At 39.1% G+C, this 22,832-nt stretch overlaps 1 protein-coding gene across 5 annotated transcripts in view; it reads left to right on the top strand.

The window, feature by feature from the left end:
• The window catches only part of nhsl2 (NHS-like 2), a 93,458-nt gene that overhangs the window by 41,980 nt on the left and 28,646 nt on the right, over positions 1–22,832 (top strand). The window contains exon 1 of one of the 5 annotated variants that reach the window (XM_067437379.1): positions 10,604–10,986. The exons of 3 other annotated variants lie outside the window; for them this stretch is intronic. In XM_067437379.1, coding sequence (XP_067293480.1) covers positions 10,905–10,986 — 82 coding nt within the window. In that variant the 5' untranslated portion in view covers positions 10,604–10,904. Of the gene's footprint in view, positions 1–10,603; positions 10,987–15,276; positions 15,326–22,832 lie in introns of those variants that run through there. One more of the 5 variants, XM_067437380.1, reaches the window with a different exon arrangement.

The following is a 22,832-nucleotide window of genomic DNA, read 5'->3' as shown; positions in this document are numbered from 1 at the left end:
CTTAATTTTTTTATGGAATCCTTGATACATGTTTTTGTTTAAAGATTTCTAAAAAAAAAAAAATCTTACAGACCCCAAACCTATAGTGTATTTTTTAATCTAATTTCCCTTTATTTATTTGTTTGTTTATTTATTTTTTAGTATATATTGTCTGTACAAATTATTTATAATGTATCACTGGCTTTTTTATTTAGGATGTGGGTCCGTCACTAGAGATCATGATATTTGGGGTCTGTGGCATAGCAAGGTTTGCAAATCCTTGTTCTGTAGATCATCAATTTTCTGGGAAAGAACCAGAACCTCTTTTCCAGAACCTTCTGCATTAATTCCACCCATTCATGCCCAAGGATCAGCTTTATAAGTTTATTATTCTGTAAATAAACAATAGTCAATTCTAAGTTAACTGGGTCTCCTTGCTCTGTCAGTTGTGTTTGCTTGCATGATGAAAATCCTCTATTGCTTCCGTCTCTGGCAGCAGGTCAGCTGTCCTCATTTGCACAGAGACTTTTGATGTAGGATTTGAGCCGCTCCACCCTACTTCCTCCATCCTATCATAGCACAAACTGAACCACAAACCTGATGTCCCTTTAAACCTCCCCTGCTCTGCATGCAAAACACACTCCTCCTTCTCATTCAGATAAACTGAGCAGTTTAGCTGGAATTACAATCCCCTAATCCAGCGCTGCATGGAGGAATTTAAAAGAGATGAACCCACGGAATAATCAAATGAAATGAATAGAATGAAATGAGAGTTTGAAATACATAAATAGATGAAAGAGAGTCTGAAAACGAGATTAAGGCACTAAAGAGCTGTTTTGTAGACGATTGTGGAGCACAGAGGAGAATTGGAGATGTGCAGCTGAAGCTCTGTAGTGTGTGTGTAATCCAGCGGGTGGATGGACAGTTAGGGTTGTAATCTGACATGTTCTTGCTCCTCTGTATGCCGGCAGCCGTCGAGTCGGATTATTAATCCACAGCCAATTATCCCAAATCTCAATCTGCAGCCAGATGTCCACTGCTCTAGATTCAGCCTCCTGATGCTAAATCATGGACCGTCACACATACACACACAAACACACACACACACATCTCAGTGACAGTAGGACATCTGATTTCATGTTGTAAAACAAGACTTGGGGCTGAATGATAGTGTGGATTGGCAGCACTGATCTGAACACACTCTGGATCTGCACTAAGGTACCGTAAAACCCGATTTATCCCCTTTGTTCTGTTTCCTAGATCCATCAAACCGTGTTTTTCACTCTCTGCTTCCAGCACTGTGCTTGAGATTCAGTTTGTGTGGAGAAAGTCACTCATCTAGATATAGCAAGACAGTAGTTTATTTGTTCTGTGGTGTAAATAGACTTGATTTGGTTAGCTCTTGTCCTCTGAAGGGTGAGGTGCTCGCACACGGGCAGACTGACTAGCTCTTCACATTCCAGAGAGGAAATGCGATGCCATGCAAATCCAATGATGGACCCCAGGGACCATTTTTATTATTAATATCTGATTTTCATTCACTTAAAAAAAACACACACACAAAAAAAAAAACACTACAGCAGGTGATTTAAGGACAATATGAGAGGAACGGCTCAGTGGAAGAGATATTGAGCAGTGTGTTATTTTAGTATTTAGTATTAATGTTGTGAGGTAGCTTTTATTTTCAGTTTTCAGTTTAATTCTAGTTTGTTTTAGTAATTTATGTTAGCTGTAGTTTTAGTTTTGTGTTAATGTAAAAATGTGAATTTCACAGGGGTCACTCTTGAATGTGTGTGGTCTAAGGACGAGAAGAGATGACAGCAGAGCAGCTCCGATCTCATCTCACACTCTCTCCCGTCCAGTGAGGAACAATAGGATCGTTGCAGCTGTGAAGCCAGCTGTCACTTTCAGCTCGAGAGCAGGAGTACAGTGATAAATCAGACAGCTGTTACTGTATGAGCTTTAATCTTCTAATCGTCTTTTCTGTTTCTCTGCGTCTATATGAGATCCCTAGTCTTCTTTTCTCTCTTCTTATATAAGCACCTGTCCAGTTAGACTTAAAAATCAATAGTAGCAGACTCAGCACTGGGAAGATTTTAGGTGATTGTGAGGCTTTTGTAAAACAAATTTGATATCAGATGATTTTGACCTTCATTAAAATCTTACTCCGTTGCATATCATCATGTTTTCACGTAATGGGGTGAAAGCAACAATGAGTGAGTGCTGTGTTGTCTGAGTCTGTGTGTTTTTTTTGGTTTCAGTTAGAGTTGACCTGGCTTTTGGTAGCAGTAGGATGTGCTGATTAATATTGCAGGTATTGTTTGTGTAAAACTCCCCTTTAGTCACATCATTGCACAAGAAAAGTGTTCTGCCAAATTCTGTCATCATTTTGTCACCCTCATGTCAGTACAAACCTGTATGGCTGACTGTGAGGGTGTGCAAAATACACTTGTATTTCAGTTTGCTTGGCTCGTTTGGTCCGTAGCAACAAAAAAAACGAACATTTAGTCCTGGTCCATTTAGCATTCACAATGTCATTTTAACACAGAATCTAAATATACAGGACATAAAGGCATAGGGTAGGGATATGTTCTGCTTTTATTACGTATATTTTGTGGCGGAACTATACACACAGAAAAATAGGGTGTCAAAATTGTACCTTTAGCTTGTCGCTGGTGCAGTACCCTTAAAAGGATCTTTACCTGTTTTACTCCTCAAAGGTGCATATTACCTTTGAGTACAAATGCGTACCTTAAGGTACTACAATGAACCTTTTTGTGGTAAAAATGGTACAACGTTGTTCTTTTTAGGGTACTGCCCCAGCGACAAGCTGTTGTACCCCTAAAGGTACAATTTTGACACCCTATTTTTCTGTGTGTACGAACATCCAAAACAATGCTGCGTGCTGGGTTAATGCACTCGTTGTATGTGTAAATGAGTCAAAACAGCGTCAGGAATCCCTCTGTCACACATAAACGATGTGATGGACACCATCGTGACTATGAGGAGGAAAAACATGTATGCTTGAGCATTCTGTCATTATAGCGTTGCATCTTTTATATATTTTGATTTGTTTATGATTTGATGAGTCTTGCGCTTACTTAATTTGAACAGCACCACCCTGGTGCGCACCAAACAAGCAGACTAAGACCACTGAAAAGATTTATTTTCACACAAGGGTTCATTTTAATAGAACCAAGCATGCCATGTGTGAACAAACCGTAATTTTCAAGTAGCCGGTTCTATTCCTTCTTTGCTATTCACTACCACTTAAAAAGCTCTATAAAAATGTAATGCCACATTATTTCATTCAATTTGAAATGTTTATTGCACCGAATTTTCATACTGAGTATTCCTCTTGGTGTGAACAGGCCTTACCAGCTAAAGGCCAATTCACAGTGCACCAATAGATTCCAACAGATGGCAACAGATACTTTGTCGGGTTTTGTCACTTTGGGATCAGTGTGTTACCCCCGCTGGTGTCTTTTGGCATCTGTCAAAGCATGTTTTCGCCAATTAAACTTGCAGAATTGGCACTTGTCAGGTCATGGCATGTCTGAGAACTGGCTTCTTGTAATCTGGTGATTGTTGGTTAGCCTCTGTTGGTACAATGAATTTGTCTTAAAACGTTCTCCGAACTTTGGTATGTTCTATAAACGTTCGCGAAAATAAACGTTCTAGCAAGGTTCTCTCAAAGTTATGAACAAACATTATTCCAGTAACCTTAGAATGTTTTTTCAAAGTTATCTGGTCTGTAACAATATTCTAAAAATGTTAGCACATTTAAATGCCATTTTTTGAGTTTTTTTCTGAAACATTTTAGTTGGATGTGCATCCAATTAAAAAAAAAAAATATTACTAGGCTTCTTGTTTCAGAATGTTTAGAGAACATTCAAAAGTAACGTTTCCATAATGTTTGCAGAATTATAAAATGCAATGTTCCCTTAACATCCCTAGCTTTGAAACGTTCAGAGAACATTTCAAATTACTGTTTTCATAACCTATGGGAACGTTAGCAACATATTTTTTCTTTTAATTTTTTGTTAGCTGGGTAAAACCATGTTTTCTGTACAATATAAATCACGGTCCAAAAGTCTGAGACCACTAGTACATTTTTGTGAAAAATTAAAACCGGTATTTGGTTTGTCTCTCTTTTGCTTTAATGGAAGCAGCACTTAAGCTGCATGACCTCCACAATTTTGTGTCAAACCTGTAGATGTTCTCTAATATGATATTGAGATTATCCAAAGAGCATCTTGTGCTTTAATCTGACCGTCTGTACAAAGTCACATTCTCTATGTGAATTGATTATTTTTACCTAGAAGTTACCTAAGTTACCTAGAAATGTGTAAGAGTATTATTTATTTTTCACAATGTTTCTTAGTTTTAAATGTTTCAAAATCCTAAAACATTCCGTTGAATTCCAGGGTTAAATAAGAATCAGAGATTTTCAATGTGCTGTCAGTCTTTTAGACTCCACTGTATAAGTAAGTATTCATGAGTGTGTATGAATGTGCATGAATAGTACATGAATAGTCTTTTGTATATGTAATGGAGCAGTGTGTGTTTACTCGGGTAATGTTATTGTCAGTGTGTGTGTTTGACCTCAGGTTGCCCTGTGCAAAGTGCTCAACAACTGAGCCAGTCTTTGCCTGTGCACTTCCTCTGCCCCTTCCTTCCTCTCCCTCCTGTTTTTAAAGGAAGACTGTTTGATCACTGTAGAGGGTCCTGGAAACATTGACATGGTATCTGAGGTGAAAGAGTACACCTTGTCTGTGTTTGGGTTTGAGGGGGAGAGTGCCTCCAGGTAGGAGGGGGTGCATAATAAATGTTTGAGAGAGCTAAAAAGATATTTGAAATGGTAAATGGCTTAGTTTTAAATGGCTTTGACCTTTAAATATATTTTGTTATATTTTATATTACATATTTTAAATTATATTTTTTCAATTTATAATAGATTTAAACAAAATATAGATACTAATTCACACTTTACCTATAGTTGCAGACCAACAGGAAAATACTTTGTTGTTTTTTTGTCAGATCAGTGTGTGTACCATGTTGGCATGTGTTAGCATTGTTGAGCGATTGGCTTAGCCGACGTATGTGTTCAGGCGACGTACATCCAATCAGCATTTGTCAGGTTTTGGAATGTCTGAGAAGTGACATACCAGCAGCCATATCCCCCTGTATCCCATGGCTGGTTTCCCACTGAAGCTAAACATGAGCCTGTGGTCAGTACCTGGGAGACCAACTGGGAAAACCAGGTAGCTCCTGGTAGAGGTGTTAGTGAGGCCAGCAGGGGTTGCTCACCCTGTGGTCCGTGTGGGTCATAACACCCCAGTGTAGTGATGGGGACACTATACTCTATCAAGCAACTCCATCTTTCAGATGAGACTTTAAACCGAGGTCCTGACTCTCTGTGGTAATTAAAAATCCAAGGATGTCTTTCGTAAAAAGAGTTGGAGTGTAACCCTGGCATCCTGGCTAAATTTGCCCTTTGGCCTCTGTTCATCATGGCCTCCTAATAATCCCCATACACTGATTGGCTACATAACTCTGTATCCTCTCCTCCAATCAGCTGGTGTGTGTGTGGCTGGCTTTCTGGTGCAATATGGCTGTCGTCGCATTATCCAGGTGGATGCTGCACATTGGTTGTGGTTGAGGAGTTTCCCCCCTTCTATATGTAAAGCGCTTTGAGTGCCTAGAAAAGCGCTATATAAATGTAATGATAATGTCCATGTTGGCTGGCGTCTGTTGGCGCAGTTAATTGGCCTTAGAATGCCACACTGCTAGACATGCTAACTACCTGTGTGTGTGTGTGTGTGTGTGTGTGTGTGTGTGTGTGTGTGTGTGTGTGTGTGTGTGTGTGTGTGTGTGTGTGTGTGTGTGGGTTTGTCTATAGTTTTGAGAGCCAAATGTCCTACTAATATAAGACATATCATGATAAGCAACTTATGATATTTGATTTGTCCTCACTAGTTAAAAATGCTGATAGATTGTCCATATCATGTTTATATTTCAATGATGTGCACTGGTTTTTGGGAGGGTTAGGCTTAAGGTCAGGGGTTAGGAGAAAATATAATTTAACCTGATTTATAAACAATGCAAATCTATGTGATGTCCTCACTAAAATTAAAGAACTGTGTGTGTGTGTGTGTTTTATCAACATGCACAAAGCAGGCTGTGGTCACTGGAGTGTGTGCTCTGCTGATTAATCATTGTGCCGCTATGTGCAGTGTGTGTGTGTGTTAGAGCAAGAGAGGACTGTGTGTGTACACCTGCTCATTTATTTTATGAATGTATGTGTGGTTTAACAATATACGTACAGCGCTGGAAAAAATTAAGAGACCACTTAAAATGTATTTCTTAATGTTAAGTGGTCTGTTCATTTTTCCAGAGCTGTATGTGAAGCCATGTCAGCTCTTCTTGTAAATATTCTGCTGCAGAGTTTTAAGCTTCATTTGGAATTTTTCACTCCCTCTGGTCTTATATCTATTTTGCAAGAAGGCAGTTGCATCTGTGTGTGTTAGAACTGCGTAAGTATGAATGCATGAGAGCATGAGAGCATGTATCGATCTCACAGCATCTGTTGGTCTGTGTGAGCAGGTGAGTGTACATATTTGTGGATGTGACCTCTGTGTGAGTGTGTGTATGTGTGTGAAGGGGCGGGGCACGTGATGTTTACCAGACAGATGTCTGTGATGAATTGATAATGGAGAACAGTGTTGTGGCTTTGAATGCTAAACCTCCAGTCTGCAGTAGAGGGAGGGACCTGCCCTCTCCACTGCAGTGTGTGTGTGTGTGTGTGTGTGTGTGTGTGTGTGTGTGTGTGTGTGTGTGTGTGTGTGTGTGTGTGTGTGTGTGCAGCCAGTCAGCAGCTCGGACAGCAAGCTGCTCTCACACGCACACAGCCTAGGCTCATAACAGGATTTTACACTCGTTTATTATCCTCCGCTATTTATTACTCCGTCCCTCATTTCCTATCTCTTCCTTTTTAGGAAAAAGTGGGCTGACAGTCATCTGTCCTTGGGAAGCATCCTTCCTCGACCAATCACACATTTTTTTAACACGCACATATAATAGCCTGTGCGTTTGGTTTCGACGGTGATATCGCTGCCGTCGCCTTACAACACCTTTCTCACCATGAGTCTTATTCTCTATCTGCCTTTCTCACCTCATAGCGTCTGTTTTTACTTACCGCGTCTCCTTTCTCTCGCTCCACCTCTCCTCCTCTCAATATTCCTCTCAAGCTCTCTGCCTCTTGTTATTCTCATCTCTCTCTCACTCTCTCTCCCTGTTTGCCGCATCTTTGCTCCTCATTCCGACCCTCATCTCACACACTCTCTGTCTTCGTTGGCATGAATGTGCTACAGTCTTGCAAAAAGCAATGACCATTTAAAGTAAATACAATGAAGTCTCACAAAATATCATAAAAATGAAAACAAGGTTCAATTTAGCATGGATTGTAAATTCATCAATTTTCTGAACACATGCATGTTATACATCTTATAGTGATGGATTCATCCATGCATTTGTTTAATTATTATTATTATAAAACAATTTTTTTTGACCTTTTTAATTTTGTATTAAAATGTTGTAAATGGGCATTCCAATGAAACTAAAGACTTCTTTTAGGTGACGCATGCTGTAATTCTCCAGTCATTTAGTCTGCTTAAAGGGGTACTTCAGCGCTGGGAAGATGAATATGTATTTAAACTGGGTCATCAATGTAGTAGAAATGTGAAATTATTTTTTAATTTGGTGCCTTCTAGACTGAGAAAAAACAGAAAATGTATTTTTGTCTCATGGGGATGAAAGACTACAATTCCCAGAATGCTTCACTGCCCTGTGAGGCCATTCCCAAAGCCACCTACTTGACTACTGTGACTGAGTTAGAGAAAACACTACAATTAAAAACTGGACGTGTCTGTTCAATATAATGAGTGAGTCACCGCACGAGTATCACAGCACTGAGCACTAACTGCAGGAGTCAGATAAATAAGCTAATGAGCTCTCGTGATGAGATCTGAGGTAATCGCAACTACACTCGCGGCATACATTCACAACGCAAGTTCAATCTGGCGCTTTTCAGTTCATGCCTTTGCAAGCTTAACTTTCATAGAAATTAATTTGGGAAGTTAAAAGACTTACATTGCTCACCATAGCTCCGTTTAAATGGGTGCCTGTAGCTGCGAGCTGAGCTCTGAGTGTGATCTCCATCCCCCATGCGCGGGTTCAAAACATGCGGAAATGGCTCCCTCTGCTGGCTGTAGTCTTTAGCCTTTGGCCAAACATTCCTCCTATGATGCAAATATCATCAATTTGCATCATAAAAGGAATTTTTCCAGAAATAAAATGCATAAATCTCTTGTCTCAGGGGGATATGAGGGGGGAAAGCACAATCATTTGACTATACTTCAGGGTTTCTACTGATACAAAGCCATATGCTAATCGCTGAAGTAACCCTTTAAACCCCATCCTCTTCTTACAATCGACTGCAAACTCGCTTTCAGATCTGCCTTTATCCAATCAACAAACAATGTCCCATTCTACATTTTTTCACTATCCGTTTCACTCAGATATAGCCTTGATACAGAAGAAAATATCTGTTGCTACTTCTGTTTTTCTATCATGCTTCTCAATTGTTTTTATCCATAACTTATTCATATTCTTGTCTTCTAATCCCCAAAAAAACTCTCACTCAAATGTTTTTACTTTATTTTAACATTTTCATTACATTATTTTGCAGTTTCAAAGCAGCTTTACAGAAAATCATGATGTTAATGTTTAGTGTCTTCTTTTGACTACGTTTCCCATGGTGCTTTGTGTTCTACTCCATGACTGAATTCAATATTGCCCCCTATACCCTCAAATAGGGCATTATTTGAAGGGACAGCCATTTGTAGTAGCATGTGTGAAGTGTATTTTGTGATTAGTTAAATCCTGTTTCATGCTCTAACTCGTCGTTGTGCGTTGTACACAGTAAACACCATATCCTGACAGTTAGAGCCAGCTATAATATAGTTTACATTTTGCAATGATACAAGTAATCAAGCAGTTGAGATTTGCTGTATAGAACACAGTGATCAGGAAAAACATTATAACCCATTCATAGGTGAATTGAATAACACTGATTATCTCTTCATCACGACACCTGTTAGTGGGATAGATTAGGCAGCAAGTGAACATTTTGTCCTCAAAGTTGATGTGTTAGAAGCAGTAAAAATGGGCAAGCGTAAAGATTTGAGCGAGTTTGACAAGGATCAAATTGTGATGGCTAGACGACTGGGTCAGAGCATCTCCAAAATTGCAGCTCTTGTGGAGTGTTCTTGATCTGCAGTGGTCAGTATCTATCTTGTGAACTGACGATAGGGTCACGGGTGGGCCAAGGCTCATTGATGCACATGGGTAGTGAAAAATGGCCCGTTTGGTCTGATTAAACAGACTACTGTAGCTCAAATTACTCAAGAAGTTAATGGTGGTCCTGATAGAAAAGTGACACAATGCACAGTGCAACACAGTTTGTTGCGAATGGGGCTGCATAACCGCAGACCAGTCAGGGTGCCCATGCTGGCCCCTGTCCACCACTGAAAGCGCCAACATTGGGCATGTGAGCATCAGAACTGGACCACGAAGCAATGGAAGAAGGTGGCCTGGTCCACATGGCATCCGGATATATATGGGAAGAAGGCAAGCTGGCTGAGGTAGTGTGAGACCTTGGGTCCTGCCATCCATGTGGATGTTACTTTGACACGTGCCTCCTACCTAGGCATTGTTGCAGACCAGGTACAACCTACCATGGAAATTATATTCCCTGTTGGCTGTGGCCTCTTTCAGCAGGATGATGCGCCCTGCGACAAAGCAAAAATGGTTCAGGAATGGTTTGAGAAGCACAACAACAAGTTTGAGGTGACCTCCAGATTCAATCGAGCGTCTTTGGGATGTGCTGAACAAACGAATCTGATCCATGGAGGCCCCACCTCACAACTTACACCACTTAAAGTATCTGCTGCTAACATCTTGTGTCAGATACCACAGCACACCTTCAGGGGTCTAGTGGAGTCCATGCCTCAACAAGTCAGGGTTGTTTTGGTAGCAAAAGGGGGACCAATACATATTAGGATCATAATGTTATGCCTGATCGGTGTTTATCACTTTACATGAGTTTACTGTATGTACGTGGATATCTGGTGGAAATCAAGTCTCAAAAAATCAAATCAAATCAAATGTCTCAAAAAACATTTAAAAAACATTTTTAAAAAAATCTCTGTCTGTGTTCTACATAAGAAAGTCATAAATGGCAGCCCTTTCATTTTTGGGTGATCTCTTTTGAATAAGACCGATCAAATGGTTTGATAATGTTCACAGTATAGCATGTGAAAATGTTGTTCATGTTCTCTGTCGCCTCTCTCTCTCTCTCTCTCTCTCTCTCTCTCTCTCTCTCTCTCTCTCTCTCTCTCTCTCTCTCTCTCTCTCTCTCTCTGTATTTCTCTTTTCCCCTCTAACCGCAGCAGCTCCACCTCTCCTCAGAATCACTCAGTGGTGATAAAGCATCCACCTCCCTCCTCTATCTACACCCTCCCTCCCTCTTTCTCTCTCTCCCTCTCCATCCCTCTCCTCGTTTCGGCATTCCCTACATCCATACGTTCAGCCTTCCCTGGCTCTCAATGAAAGAGCCTGTACTCCGACTGGCTGGAATCTAACTGGATTGGGCGCATGCTCTCTGTCTGTCTCTCTCACACTCACACACATACACGCACCCTCACACACTCACGTTCACGCAAACAAACTGACTCAGTCTCGCCGACTGTTCCGTGTCAAGCGGGCACACGCACATGCATGCGCTGCCGTGCTCACGCAGATAGACGCACCAACACACTCTCAGTCATTGTCAATCTGTGTGGCTTCAACCTTGGGATGAGGTGATGTTTTGGGACAGGAAACACGGAGCTATGGGCAATTCCCAACGCCGGGCCAAAGGGAGGCATAAAACCAAGGGGGCAACAGGTAAAGCGCACACACATGTACCTGTGACACAACTAGATGTGTGTACGGATTTAATTGCAGATGCATTCTTGCACATGCACACTCCACAGTGCCACAGATTTATTGTAGTCACTTCAGGTGTTGTTGTGTCTTATTGTGTGTGTGTGTGTGTTTGTGTGCACGTGAGAGGATAGCAGTGTCAGTGACTGGTTTCATGTGTCTAATCAGTGTTGCTGCTCTAGCCACGGTCACCGTTGGGTTTAAAACCACTGTTCACCCTCTCGTTATCGCTGTGAGCTCTTTGAAGCCTCTTGCGCTTTCTTCCATTTATCCAAAAAAAGGAGAGAAAAGGAGAAAAGACCAAAGAAGTGGCAAGCCTTGAGAACTGTGTAGCCACACACCGACACAGAGAACAGCCGAAGTCAGAGAGGATCAGAGAGACTGAGGAACAAAATAAAAGATGAGAGGGGAAAGGGTGGTGGGAAATGGATTGGGAGGAGAAAGGTTTAAGACGGATGAGGAGTGATGGCAGTTCGAGAAGACGATCAGGACGGGGAGATGAGAGAGAGACTCAGCGGGAGGAGGGGGTTGTGGAGATGAGGAGCTGTCAGTCTATCTGTTATCTGTGAATTAGAGAGGACACACGAATGCACACTAAATGGGTACTAGCAAACATACGTCTTTAACACTATATCTCTCAAGAACATCCTAGACATAAGAATGCAGATACCTTTCTGTGCTTTATAGACTTAAAAGCCTACATGTATTCAGAGATGAACCTATTAATGGCAACAGAGCTCACCAGCTGAACGTTTATGGTGATTTAAACAAGGCGGCTTCATGGTATATTTAAGGAGCAGAATCAACATCTCTTTGTCTTGCAGTGTTGGCTTTTTTAATGTTGCTTGGCTGGTTTCTAAATCAGAATCCATTATGCATTGTGTTTTGTTTTTGTTTTTTGTACTGGATGGTTCCCAAATTCTAATGTATAAATCCAGCATTCATTGTGTGGCATTATGTTTTACTGGATGGTTTTTAATCAGTGTAGTGTCGGAATAAAATGATTCTGTTCGAGATTCTCTTATTCTGAAGCTTAGCTGATATATAATTCTAAATCTAATTGTGAATCCAGTGTCTGATAATTTGTTTTTCTTCAGAGTGCTGTAAGGTTCGGATTCAATAAAAAGATATTCTGATTCATTTTTGGATTGATTATGATTAATTATATGAGTAATTATGATTCCTGAAACTAACTTCCGATTCCACAATGACACAATGTACTCAATGACAATTGTCAATTAATGACAAATTAACTCATTATCAATTAATGAGTACACAATCAGTGGAAAGCTTGTTTCTACCACTGAAAAAAAAAAATTAAAAGATAGTTTTTATCCTACAACTCTGACTTTTTATCTCAGAATTGCAATTATTAACGCACATTTCTGACTAATTGCAACCAATCTCACTTTTTATCTTACAATTTTGAGAATTATCTCCCAAAATTATGACTTCTTTCCTCAGAATTGTGATATAGATACTGCAAATTTTAAAATACAATTTTAAGAAAAGAATAAAACCCCACTCCCAATTCTGACACTTTACTAAAATTGCGAGATATAAACTTAGGAATTGCGTGTGATAATGTTTATAAAGTTTGTATCTCACAATTCTGACTTTATAACTGGCTTTCATGGTGAACAGAATAAACAGATTTTTTAAATTGATATAATTTCTGTTTCAATTTCTGTAAACAGCTGTTGTAAAGTGTGTGTTTTCCCCCCAAAGCGTTTTGCAAGGTTCAGATTCTAGATCCAGTTTCCACTATGCGGTGTATTTGAACAGTTCAGAATCTGTAATGCAGAAATGACCCTCCTCATTGTGAATTTGTGTTACAATTTGTTGTTTTTTACTGGCTCTGATTGTGCATGTCTGTTGTCTGTGATCAAGTTATTGATGGTCTAGCATGGTTCTGGTACTCAAATATTCAACTGCAAAAGATTGGTGATGTATGTGTATGTTTCTGTTATGTCTAGAGTTCACAGTGCTCTGTACACATGTTGCTTTCTATACACACATTGTTTTCATTCATACTTTTTCTCCTAGTCTGACGTCATGCTCTCAGAGAAGGGCCGTACCCTGACATGAACAGAGAGAGAGAGAGCTGTGTGTTGCTGTGTGAGACTGGGCAGTTGTTGTCATGGCAACGGACAGGTGGTATTGCCAGTCAATTGAATGCCTGTTCGGTTCTCTCTCTCTCTCTTTCTCTGTGTGTGTGTGTGTGTTGTGTGTGTGTGTCTGTGTTCGTTCGTGTGTGTTGTGTTCCCACACTGCGTCAGTGTTCCTGTGTCAACCTCTGAGACGCCTTAGTTCCCTTTACCTCATATAGCTATATAAGTTATCATCTACTGTAGTCTATATATTTAAACTAAAATTCTCAACATTCAAGCAGATGGTCGCAAATACATGTCTGGTGTTCTTAACAGAAGTGTGTGAAAATACTTGTGAGTTATGCACATCCACACACTGAAACCTGTATTAGACCAGCACACCATGTGCCCGGATAACTGAAAGTTTTTTTCTCACCACTGGTTTATCGACTTTGGTTGTTTTGTACAAACACAGTTATATCTGGTGTGGATATTTGTGTTTTTTCTTTTGTGTATGTGAGATAGTGGACCTAATCTATATGTTTTTGACCTTGGGTGTCAAGCATCTTGAACACATAAACACAGCTGTTGGTCAGATAGCAGTCACAGCTTTCAGTATTGTATTATGTAGGCTATTTGCTATTTGTATATAAGCATTTGTGTCTGTATTTATTTTATAATAATTGTTCACACCATATATTTTCCATAGCATCCTTCCTTTTAGTCAATCTTAAATCATAATGTGTTCTGGGTCTAAAATTCGCTCTCTATTGCCATACCTGCCAATAAAGTAGGAACTGAGAAGATGTACACCCCTCCCCCCAAAAAACTTCTTACTGACCATGATATTTTGAATTGTTTTTATTAAAATATATAGTTTACATTTTTTTACTTGTCTCATAATCAGTATTATGATAAAATACATAATCATATTAGTTATTTTCCATCAGCAAAGGTCATTGTTTTACTCAGTGGTCACTCACATCAGGCTTGTGCAAAAATCAGAATTTCAGAATTGGCCTCCATTTAATTTATAAATTTGAATTTGAATGACAGGAAGTAGAATTAAATTCATGACAATTCAAATAAATTCCACAGCCACACAACAGAAATAATGTGTTGAATCTCACATACACTCAGTGTTAGGAAGGTTACTTTGGAAATACAATTGCTTACTGAAGTTACCCATTATAAATCTGGTTTGGATTACTTTATCAATGCAAAGCAAATTTATTTTAATATGATTAGTAACTAATTAAATTTCACATTTTACCTCAGTAATACAACAATTACATTAATTTTATAATTGAATTAGTTTTGTTTATTTTAATTTCAAAGTAATAAAATAACACAAAGTTGTTGTAAATGGTTATCATTAATTCCAATGCAAAACTCACTGAGCAAAACACTGATGCATCTAATTCTCAATCACTCCTCTAATGTTTTATCACTGAGTCTGCACTGTCATTCTGCTCTGAAGATCTCTCCTGCAACACTAAAGATTCTCTCAACATGAAGCTGCTATGACAAAATGTATATGAATTTCTTTGAACTGTTCTTGAATTTCAATTCTGCTTCCTTTAATTCAAATTCGAATTGTAATTCTAGATCCTGTTTTTGACATCAATTCAAATTCAAGAATGGTATTGGAATTTGGCAGTCATTCTCAATTCAATTCTGAATTGTGCACAAGCCTGACTCTTGCTATGTATATTATCATATTTTATGTTGCATTTCTTTATACTAATATACCATCCACGGGCAATGAACATTTTTTCCACCTCTATTTGCTACTTGCAAGTTTTAATTTTGGACCCTGGTCAGTTTTTTGCTTGAGTAGTTGGTTAATGTTCAGTAGTTGAGTCCTGTTGGACTTTATAGCTGCTGTGAATGCCTGTGAGCATTTCCAGACGTCTTATTGGCTGTTTGGCTGTCACCTCCAACAGGACAGGAAGGCACCCGTGAGCATGGGAAGGAAAAAGCAGTGCTGCGTTGACAATAGAGTGGGGAGGGGGACAACCTAAAACACTGAGTGCTCATGTATCCTGCCTATCTCTCGCCTTCCCTCCCTCTCTCACTCAGTGCCTCACTCCCACCTCACATTCTGGTAACTCTAGAGGTCTATGCCGCTAGACAATTTCTTTCTCTAACTCTTCTTCCTTCTATGGATGTTATTATGGAGAGGCTAGATGTCTTCAGAGGAAAAACAGGTAGGGTTAGCGATCCTGTGTTTTCTGTATGTTCTTTGTAGAGCCATGCCTGGTACAGTGCTTAACAGGATAATTTCTTAAATATTTCAAACTCAGAGATGCACCGTGACTGCTGGAAGTATAAAGACGCTCTCTAGAGCGTCAGGGAGGTCAGACAGTAATGCAGGAGGACGCCTGTCAGAGGGTTTCTTTGAGATAGGAGATCATCCTCTCTCCTGAAGCAGGATTTGTGAGCTTACACTGTCAGCATTTGTGTTGTAAAGGTTGTAATCTGTCATATTTAATAACGTGTTTGAGAGTGTATGCTGTTAGTCTGCACAGTTGATAACTTAAAACAGTATGTTTTGGTTGACAAAATGAATGGGGTTGATGTAATATGAATGCTGCATGTGAATGACTACTGTTTTGTGTGCCATTGTATGTGTGTGTGAAGCACACCATGGTCATGGAATCATAACACACCTCTGTGAAAGTGATCCTGGGTCACAGAGATTCATAACAGTCTCACACACACACAAAACATGCTGAAGCTCAAGACATGGGGCTGGTGCCCATTTGCCATTCCAGTTTTCACTCTCCCTTGGGGTCATATTTCAGGACTTAATTCCAGCTTAGTCCCACAAATGCGGAATATTAACCATGACATTCACTCACTGTACTTTACACAGACACACAAAATGCCAGTTTTGAATACAGACAAAACATGCAGAAGCTGAACACATATATTTATAACGCCACACACAATCAGTTTCTCTGCAAACACACACACACACACACACACACACACACACACACACACACACACACACACACACACAGTTTTTCATGTTTAATGGGGACTTTCCATATGGTTTTTATACTGTACAAACTGTATATTTTATCCCCTAAACCTACCCTTCACAGAAAATTACATTTTTAAAAAACATTATGTAGTCTGATTTATAAGCCGTTCCCTCATGGGGATCAATTTTTTTTGTCCTCATAATGTAGGGTTTACCTGGACCACACACACACTCATATGGAAGGCTTCCAGAGCTCACTGGCTAATTATGCATGTAAAATGAATGGGAGAGAAAATTAAGCCTCATAGAATTTTTATGCAAACGAGTTTCTAAATGAAGCCTTTGAGTCCAGGCGGCCACACAGCCTGACTGACAGTCTAAATGCCTGAGAGAGCTAAAGCGAGGGTTAAACTACTGCGTCTGTATATGTGTGTGTGTGTGTTGTGCTTATGTTTTCCAGTGTGCGTTCAGACTTCTGCCAAACCTCTGTCTTTATCAGTCATTTATTGATCCTGCCACTGACAGATACGTTCCAGCAAAAGCCAACTGCTTACAAGGACAAACTCTCCTTCTCTCTCTGTCCATCCTTACAGTTTCACACAAAACTTTTTTTTGTGAGTTTTCAGTTGTAACACTTTCTTTGCACATACCTTGTCTTGCACGCAATCTTTCCATTTCTGACTCTCATTGCACCTTCTCTGTCTTGAGCCTGTATACCCTGCTATATTCTGAAGGAGATTAGCAATATTTGAGTAGCCACAAGTTTATAAATGATACTTGTTTTCTCATTAAGAGAGAAAAACAATTCAAGCTCATACAAAACAGTACCAGTTCTGAAGATATCATTTGGTATTTTTTAACTGGTGTTAATCACACTTTTCAACTTTTCTTTCACTGCTCCTTTTTGGTAACTCTTTATTTTAGTAACATTGTACAAACCTTAGTACTGAGTAATTATTTACATGTACTTGCTACCGTTATGGTTAGGGTTTGATTTAGGGTTAATTGCTTATAATTATTCATAATTTAGGGTTATTACTATAGCAAGTACATGTACACTGATCACATCTAAAATTTTCAGTTGGCCAAATTGAATTTCTGTGAATTAAATTGCATCAATTCACAGAAATTAATTTTGGCCAATTGAAAAATGTAGATGTGATCAGTGACTAGAAATTAAAAAAAAATGTTTTACAGTGTAGTAACGTGTAACTTTGTAACCTTAAAATAATGTGTTACCTGTTTTTTAATATTCTGCCAATCAAGAGGTACAGTAATTTATTTAATGTTTAACTTTTCAAATTAAAACTTTAAAAACAAAAAGTTAAACAATAGAAATTGAAATAATTCATAAAAGATTAATCATGTTTTCACAAACTTCCTAAAATGTTTTATGAATTCATCAAAATTAAATATTTATGTTTTTATTGTTGTAGTCTAGTAATAATTTAGGTATTACTGTGTCAACAAAACAAACAACAACCATGAAAATCTGCTTTGTAATTCATTTGCTTGATGCCTGAGAACCAGTTTGTTCTGAAATGTCATGTAAGCATGTTTGAGCTTCCATTTACCATATTTCATGTGCTCTATGAATGTGCGTTGATCAGTGCTTATGTGAATTAATCCTAAATTAAATGGGTTCATTATATAAAGTGGTCCCGTCTCAGAAGTCTTCGATAGTCTAATAGTCTTTTTCGTATTTTTTTGATGCATGAAACTTTTGGTTGTGCAAACTTTAATTGAAAAATATAGACAGAATAATACAAATATGTGTGTTTCAATGATGAACAGAAGTCTAATAAACTACATGAGGGTTAGACATTGATGACAGAATTTTCAGTTTTGGACAAACTTTTCTTTGAAACACTAATAATTGGTAACGGTCATAAAAAAGCAATGTTGTGTAATCAATCAAAGCAATCTACATAATGATGGTATACTACGTTCGGAATGATTTGCGTGGTGTTTTACAATGGCAAAAAAATAAATAATGTCTTGAATGATTTGTTTTTATAAACATCTCAGGCTTTCTCCTTAACCTCTTCTGTCTGTGTATCTCCAATGGAGGTCAGATTAGCCTATTCCACCCATGTTTCTTCCTGAGCAGGAAGAAGCGCTGAAGAAGTCCCTTCTTGCTTTACCCTTTACTGAGCATTCATTTCATCTACCCCCTCGGTAGGTTAGTGTAGGGGCAGAGCTTGTCCTTTTGTGTTGGACAGACTTTAGATGCCCAAACCCTGAAGTCAGCACATTAGAGCTGCGTCCTCCAGACTTTGTTTGTCTTTGACCTCTGTGTTCAGGCCCATGTGAGTCCTTCCCCGAGGAACACACTGACAGCTCACTCGCTCCATATCTACTTCTTCTGTTGCTCTCATTCATCTAAACCTTCAAAGATCTCTTTTCATCACAGAGTCTGTCTGCTAGCTGTGGCAGGAAGTGGATGAAGTGCAGTTTCCTGTCAGTACTGTTGTTGGGACAATAGACCCTGGAAGTTATCTTAAGGGCATTGGTCTCTATTCTTCTTTATTGTGTTTGTATAAACTGTATGTCTAAGTATGAGCAGTGATTATTACATGGCTCGCAGGAATACTTTATTTTAATTGGTCAGTTGAGGCATACTGAAGTTGAATATTTTTGTATAATGACTGTTTAACTGTCCGTTAATTAGGCTAACTGTTGTCCCAGGCAACCGATTTCCTACATCTGTGCTAGTTTCATGCCTCTCTTATCACTCTGCAGTCTCTCTTCCCATCTAATGAAATCATTTAAATTCAGTTACTTTTTATTTCTTTGATAAGTAGGTAGCTGTGTTATCAGTGGGAAAATGTACAGTCAGTCTGTCATTTTTAAAAAAGTAAGCTCTATTGGTAAACATAACTTGATGATACCTGAACCTTTTTCTCTGCATACACTCCCATCAAAGCTGTTATGTTTATTTAAAAAACATATGTTTCTATTAGTAACTATAAAAACGCTTGTGGTGTGAGAGTGTGCATGCTGTAGAGCGGTATGCGGTATCGTCAAGTTATGTGTACCACGGACCTATTATAAAACCCCATAGGAAAATCTCGAGGGAGCCAGTGGCCAATCAGTCTTCCAGGTTTTGACGTCCTCCCTGCACCACTCTTTTATAATGTAGCAGCACCATCTTAATTTATTTCGGTTTATTTTTGTCTTGCAGCAGATGATTTTATACTCTAGCGTCATGATATTAAAATCGTATTTTAGATGCTTCTATATTTTGAGCTTCTTCAAGCTGCATCCGACAACTCTTTTACCATAGTGTTCATTATAGACGCAAGTGTGACATGTACAGTGCCAGAATTTTTTTTTCAAACATACCTTTAGGTGTACAATGGCTTGTCACTGGAGCAGTACCGTTACAAGAGCTTTGTACCTTATAAACATTTAAATTTATGCATTTGGCAGATGCTTTTATCCAAAGCGACTTACATTGCATTCAAGGTACACATTTTACATTATTGTCAATTCTTGCTTTTCCTGGGAATCGAACCCATGACCTTGGTGTTGCTAGCGCCACGCTCTACTGGTTGAGCTACAGGAAAGCCATTGGTGCATATAAAGGTGCATATTAGTAGTACCTTGCTTCTATGAACATTTTAGGGTAGATAAGGAAAAAAATTCCTTTAAGGTACTGCTCCAATGACAAGCTGTTGCACCCCTAAAGGTACACATTTTGCACATTTTTCTGGGAGTGTACACACACACTTAAGTCCCCCAAATGCTTATTCACACAGGTATAGCGTGTGGTTTTTGAGCAAGTGCAGCATGCCAGATCCGATTGTAAACGAGAATGTGCTTAAATGTGGAGCCTGTGAAAGCTCAAAGAAGCCTGGGATTTGTTGCCCAGTTTTAAGTCTGGTTGAGTGACTGGTTGAGGTACTACAGGACCCAGAGCCAAAAAAAAGCAGGTCAACAAATGACATCATAATAATGCTTTCCTGTGGGATTGTTCTAGATTTCTGTGTCAACACAGCAAGGGACGGAAAATAGAGCTCACATAAGCCAATCACAACAATCAAAAAGTCGATTAGACTCCTAGTCTACAACCTTGACTGATTCCCTTCTAAAAGCCCTTATAAAAAAATCTTATACATGTTTTTCATGTAATACAAACTACTCATTTCACATGAGTTCACATTACTTTTTAAGACAGTGGTTGCAGCAAAATTAACCATAGTTTTCTTAGCAGATATGCTGGTAGCTAGTGATTCATTCCCTGTTTGGACATCATTTAAAAGCTTCAGCAAATGAGAGTTATAATGGTACTAACTGCTATAAGCAGCAGATCAGGCTTTGGCTCTGACAACACAGTATGACTGTACAACATTAATCCCCATCAGCCACCACCAAACACGTACAAAGCGGAAATTGGACAAAAGTTCACAGCATTTGTAGCATGAGCTCATTCTGTTTTTCTAGGGAAAAATGGCTCTTGCCCTTCCTTTTGATTGAGTCATTTCTAGCCCACTCATGGACACTAACTCTCTGCTTCAGACCAGTGGATTATCTACGGCGACTATGAAACATTGTTTTAGCTTGTATACAGTGCCTTGCGAAAGTATTCAGCCCCCTTGAACTTTGCAACCTTTTTCCACATTTCAGGCTTCAAACATAAAGATATAAAACTGTAATTTTTTGTGAAGAATCAACAAGTGGTACACAATCATGAAGTGGAGCGAAATTTATTGGATGTTTCAAACTTTTTTAACAAATCAAAAACTGAAAAATTGGGTGTGCTAAATTATTCGGCCCCTTTTCTTTCAGTGCAGCAAACTCTCTCCAAAAGTTCAGTGAGGATCTCTGAATGATCCAATGTTGACCTAAATGACTAATGATGATAAATAGAATCCACCTGTGTGTAATCAAGTCTCCGTATAAATGCACCTGCACTGTGATAGTCTCAGAGGTCCGTTTAAAGTGCAGAGAGCATCATGAAGAACAAGGAACACACCAGGCAGGTCCGAGATACTGTTGTAAAGCCGTTTAAAGCCGGATTTGGATACAAAAAGATTTCCCAAGCTTTAAACATCCCAAGGAGTGCTGTGTAAGCGATAATATTGAAATGGAAGGAGTATTAGACCACTGCAAATCTACCAAGACCTGGCCGTCCCTCTAAACTTTCAGCTCATACAAGGAGAAGACTGATCAGAGATGCAGCCAAGAGGCCCATGATCACTCTGAATGAACTGCAGAGATCTACAGCTGAGGTGGGAAACTCTGTCCATAGGATAACAATCAGTCGTATACTGCACAAATCTGGCCTTTATGGAAGAATGGCAAGAAGAAAGCCATTTCTTAAAGATATCCATAAAAAGTGTTGTTTAAAGTTTGCCACAAGCCACCTGGGAGACACACCAAACATGTGGAAGAAGGTGCTCTGGTCAGATGAAACCAAAATTGAACTTTTTAGCAACAATGCAAAACGTTATGTTTGGCGTAAAAGCAACACAGCTCATCACCCTGAACACACCATCCCCACTGTCAAACATGGTGGTGGCAGCATCATGGTTTGGGCCTGCTTTTCTTCAGCAGGGACAGGGAAGGTGGTTAAAATTGATGGGAAGATGGATGGAGCCAAATACAGGACCATTCTGGAAGAAAACCTGATGGAGTCTGCAAAAGACCTGAGACTGGGACGGAGATTTGTCTTCCAACAAGACAATGATCCAAAACATAAAGCAAAATCTTCAACGGAATGGTTCAAAAATAAACATATCCAGGTGTTAGAATGGCAAAGTCAAAGTCCAGACCTGAATCCAATCGAGAATCTGTGGAAAGAACTGAAAACTGCTGTTCACAAACGCTCTCCATCAAACCTCACTGAGGTCGAGCTGTTCTGCAAGGAGAAATGGGCAAAAAAAAGTCTCTCGATGTGCAAAACTGATAGAGACATACCCCAAGCGACTTACAGCTGTAATCGCAGCAAAAGGTGGCGCTACAAAGTATTAACTTAAGGGGGCCGAATAATTTTGCACGCCCAATTTTTCAATTTTTGATTTGTTAAAAAAGTTTGAAATATCCAATAAATGTCTTTCCCCTTCATGATTGTGTCCCACTTGTTGTTGATTCTTCACAAAAAATTACAGTTTTATATCTTTATGTTTGAAGCCTGAAATGTGGCAAAAGGTCGCAAAGTTCAAAGGGGCCGAATACTTTCGCAAGGCACTGTGTCTGCTTCATCCTGCTATCTGCTTTCTTAGATCCGTTTCCTTTACAGAGGCTGTCAGAGCTTGTACTCTCGGTTCTTTAAACTCTTTTTTCACAGTTAGAGACAGCCTTTTCATTGAAGTGATTTTCTCATCTTGGATTAGCATGTGTTTCCCCTGAGAAGAGGACCTGTGAGAAACACATTATCCAACTTTCTGTGCATGTGTGATCTGATTTTGCTACTTAGACTATTTACAAGGTGAAGACATTTAGAACCAAACACTGCATGTAAATCATATGGGACAGTTTATTTGCCAACCATGCTTTCAGTGTTTACTGAAGTACTGTTCATGTGTGTTTCATTCCAGTGCTAAAAAGGATGTATAAACAATATTTTAGATTAAGTTTCTTGAATTACTATCTACTAACATTTAAATCAATAATTTGATACAATGCACTTAGTGTACCAAGATTTGTTTACATTGCATTTATTTTTTAAATACCTTGATGTAATTACAGCTTTAATTAATTTCTGTAATCTTTAACTACAC

The sequence above is a fragment of the Pseudorasbora parva genome, chromosome 1 (genome assembly GCF_024679245.1).
Source record: "Pseudorasbora parva isolate DD20220531a chromosome 1, ASM2467924v1, whole genome shotgun sequence".
Taxonomy (NCBI): domain Eukaryota; kingdom Metazoa; phylum Chordata; class Actinopteri; order Cypriniformes; family Gobionidae; genus Pseudorasbora; species Pseudorasbora parva.
Note: the sequence above shows the minus strand (reverse complement) of the source record. Positions and strands in the feature narration are given on the sequence as shown.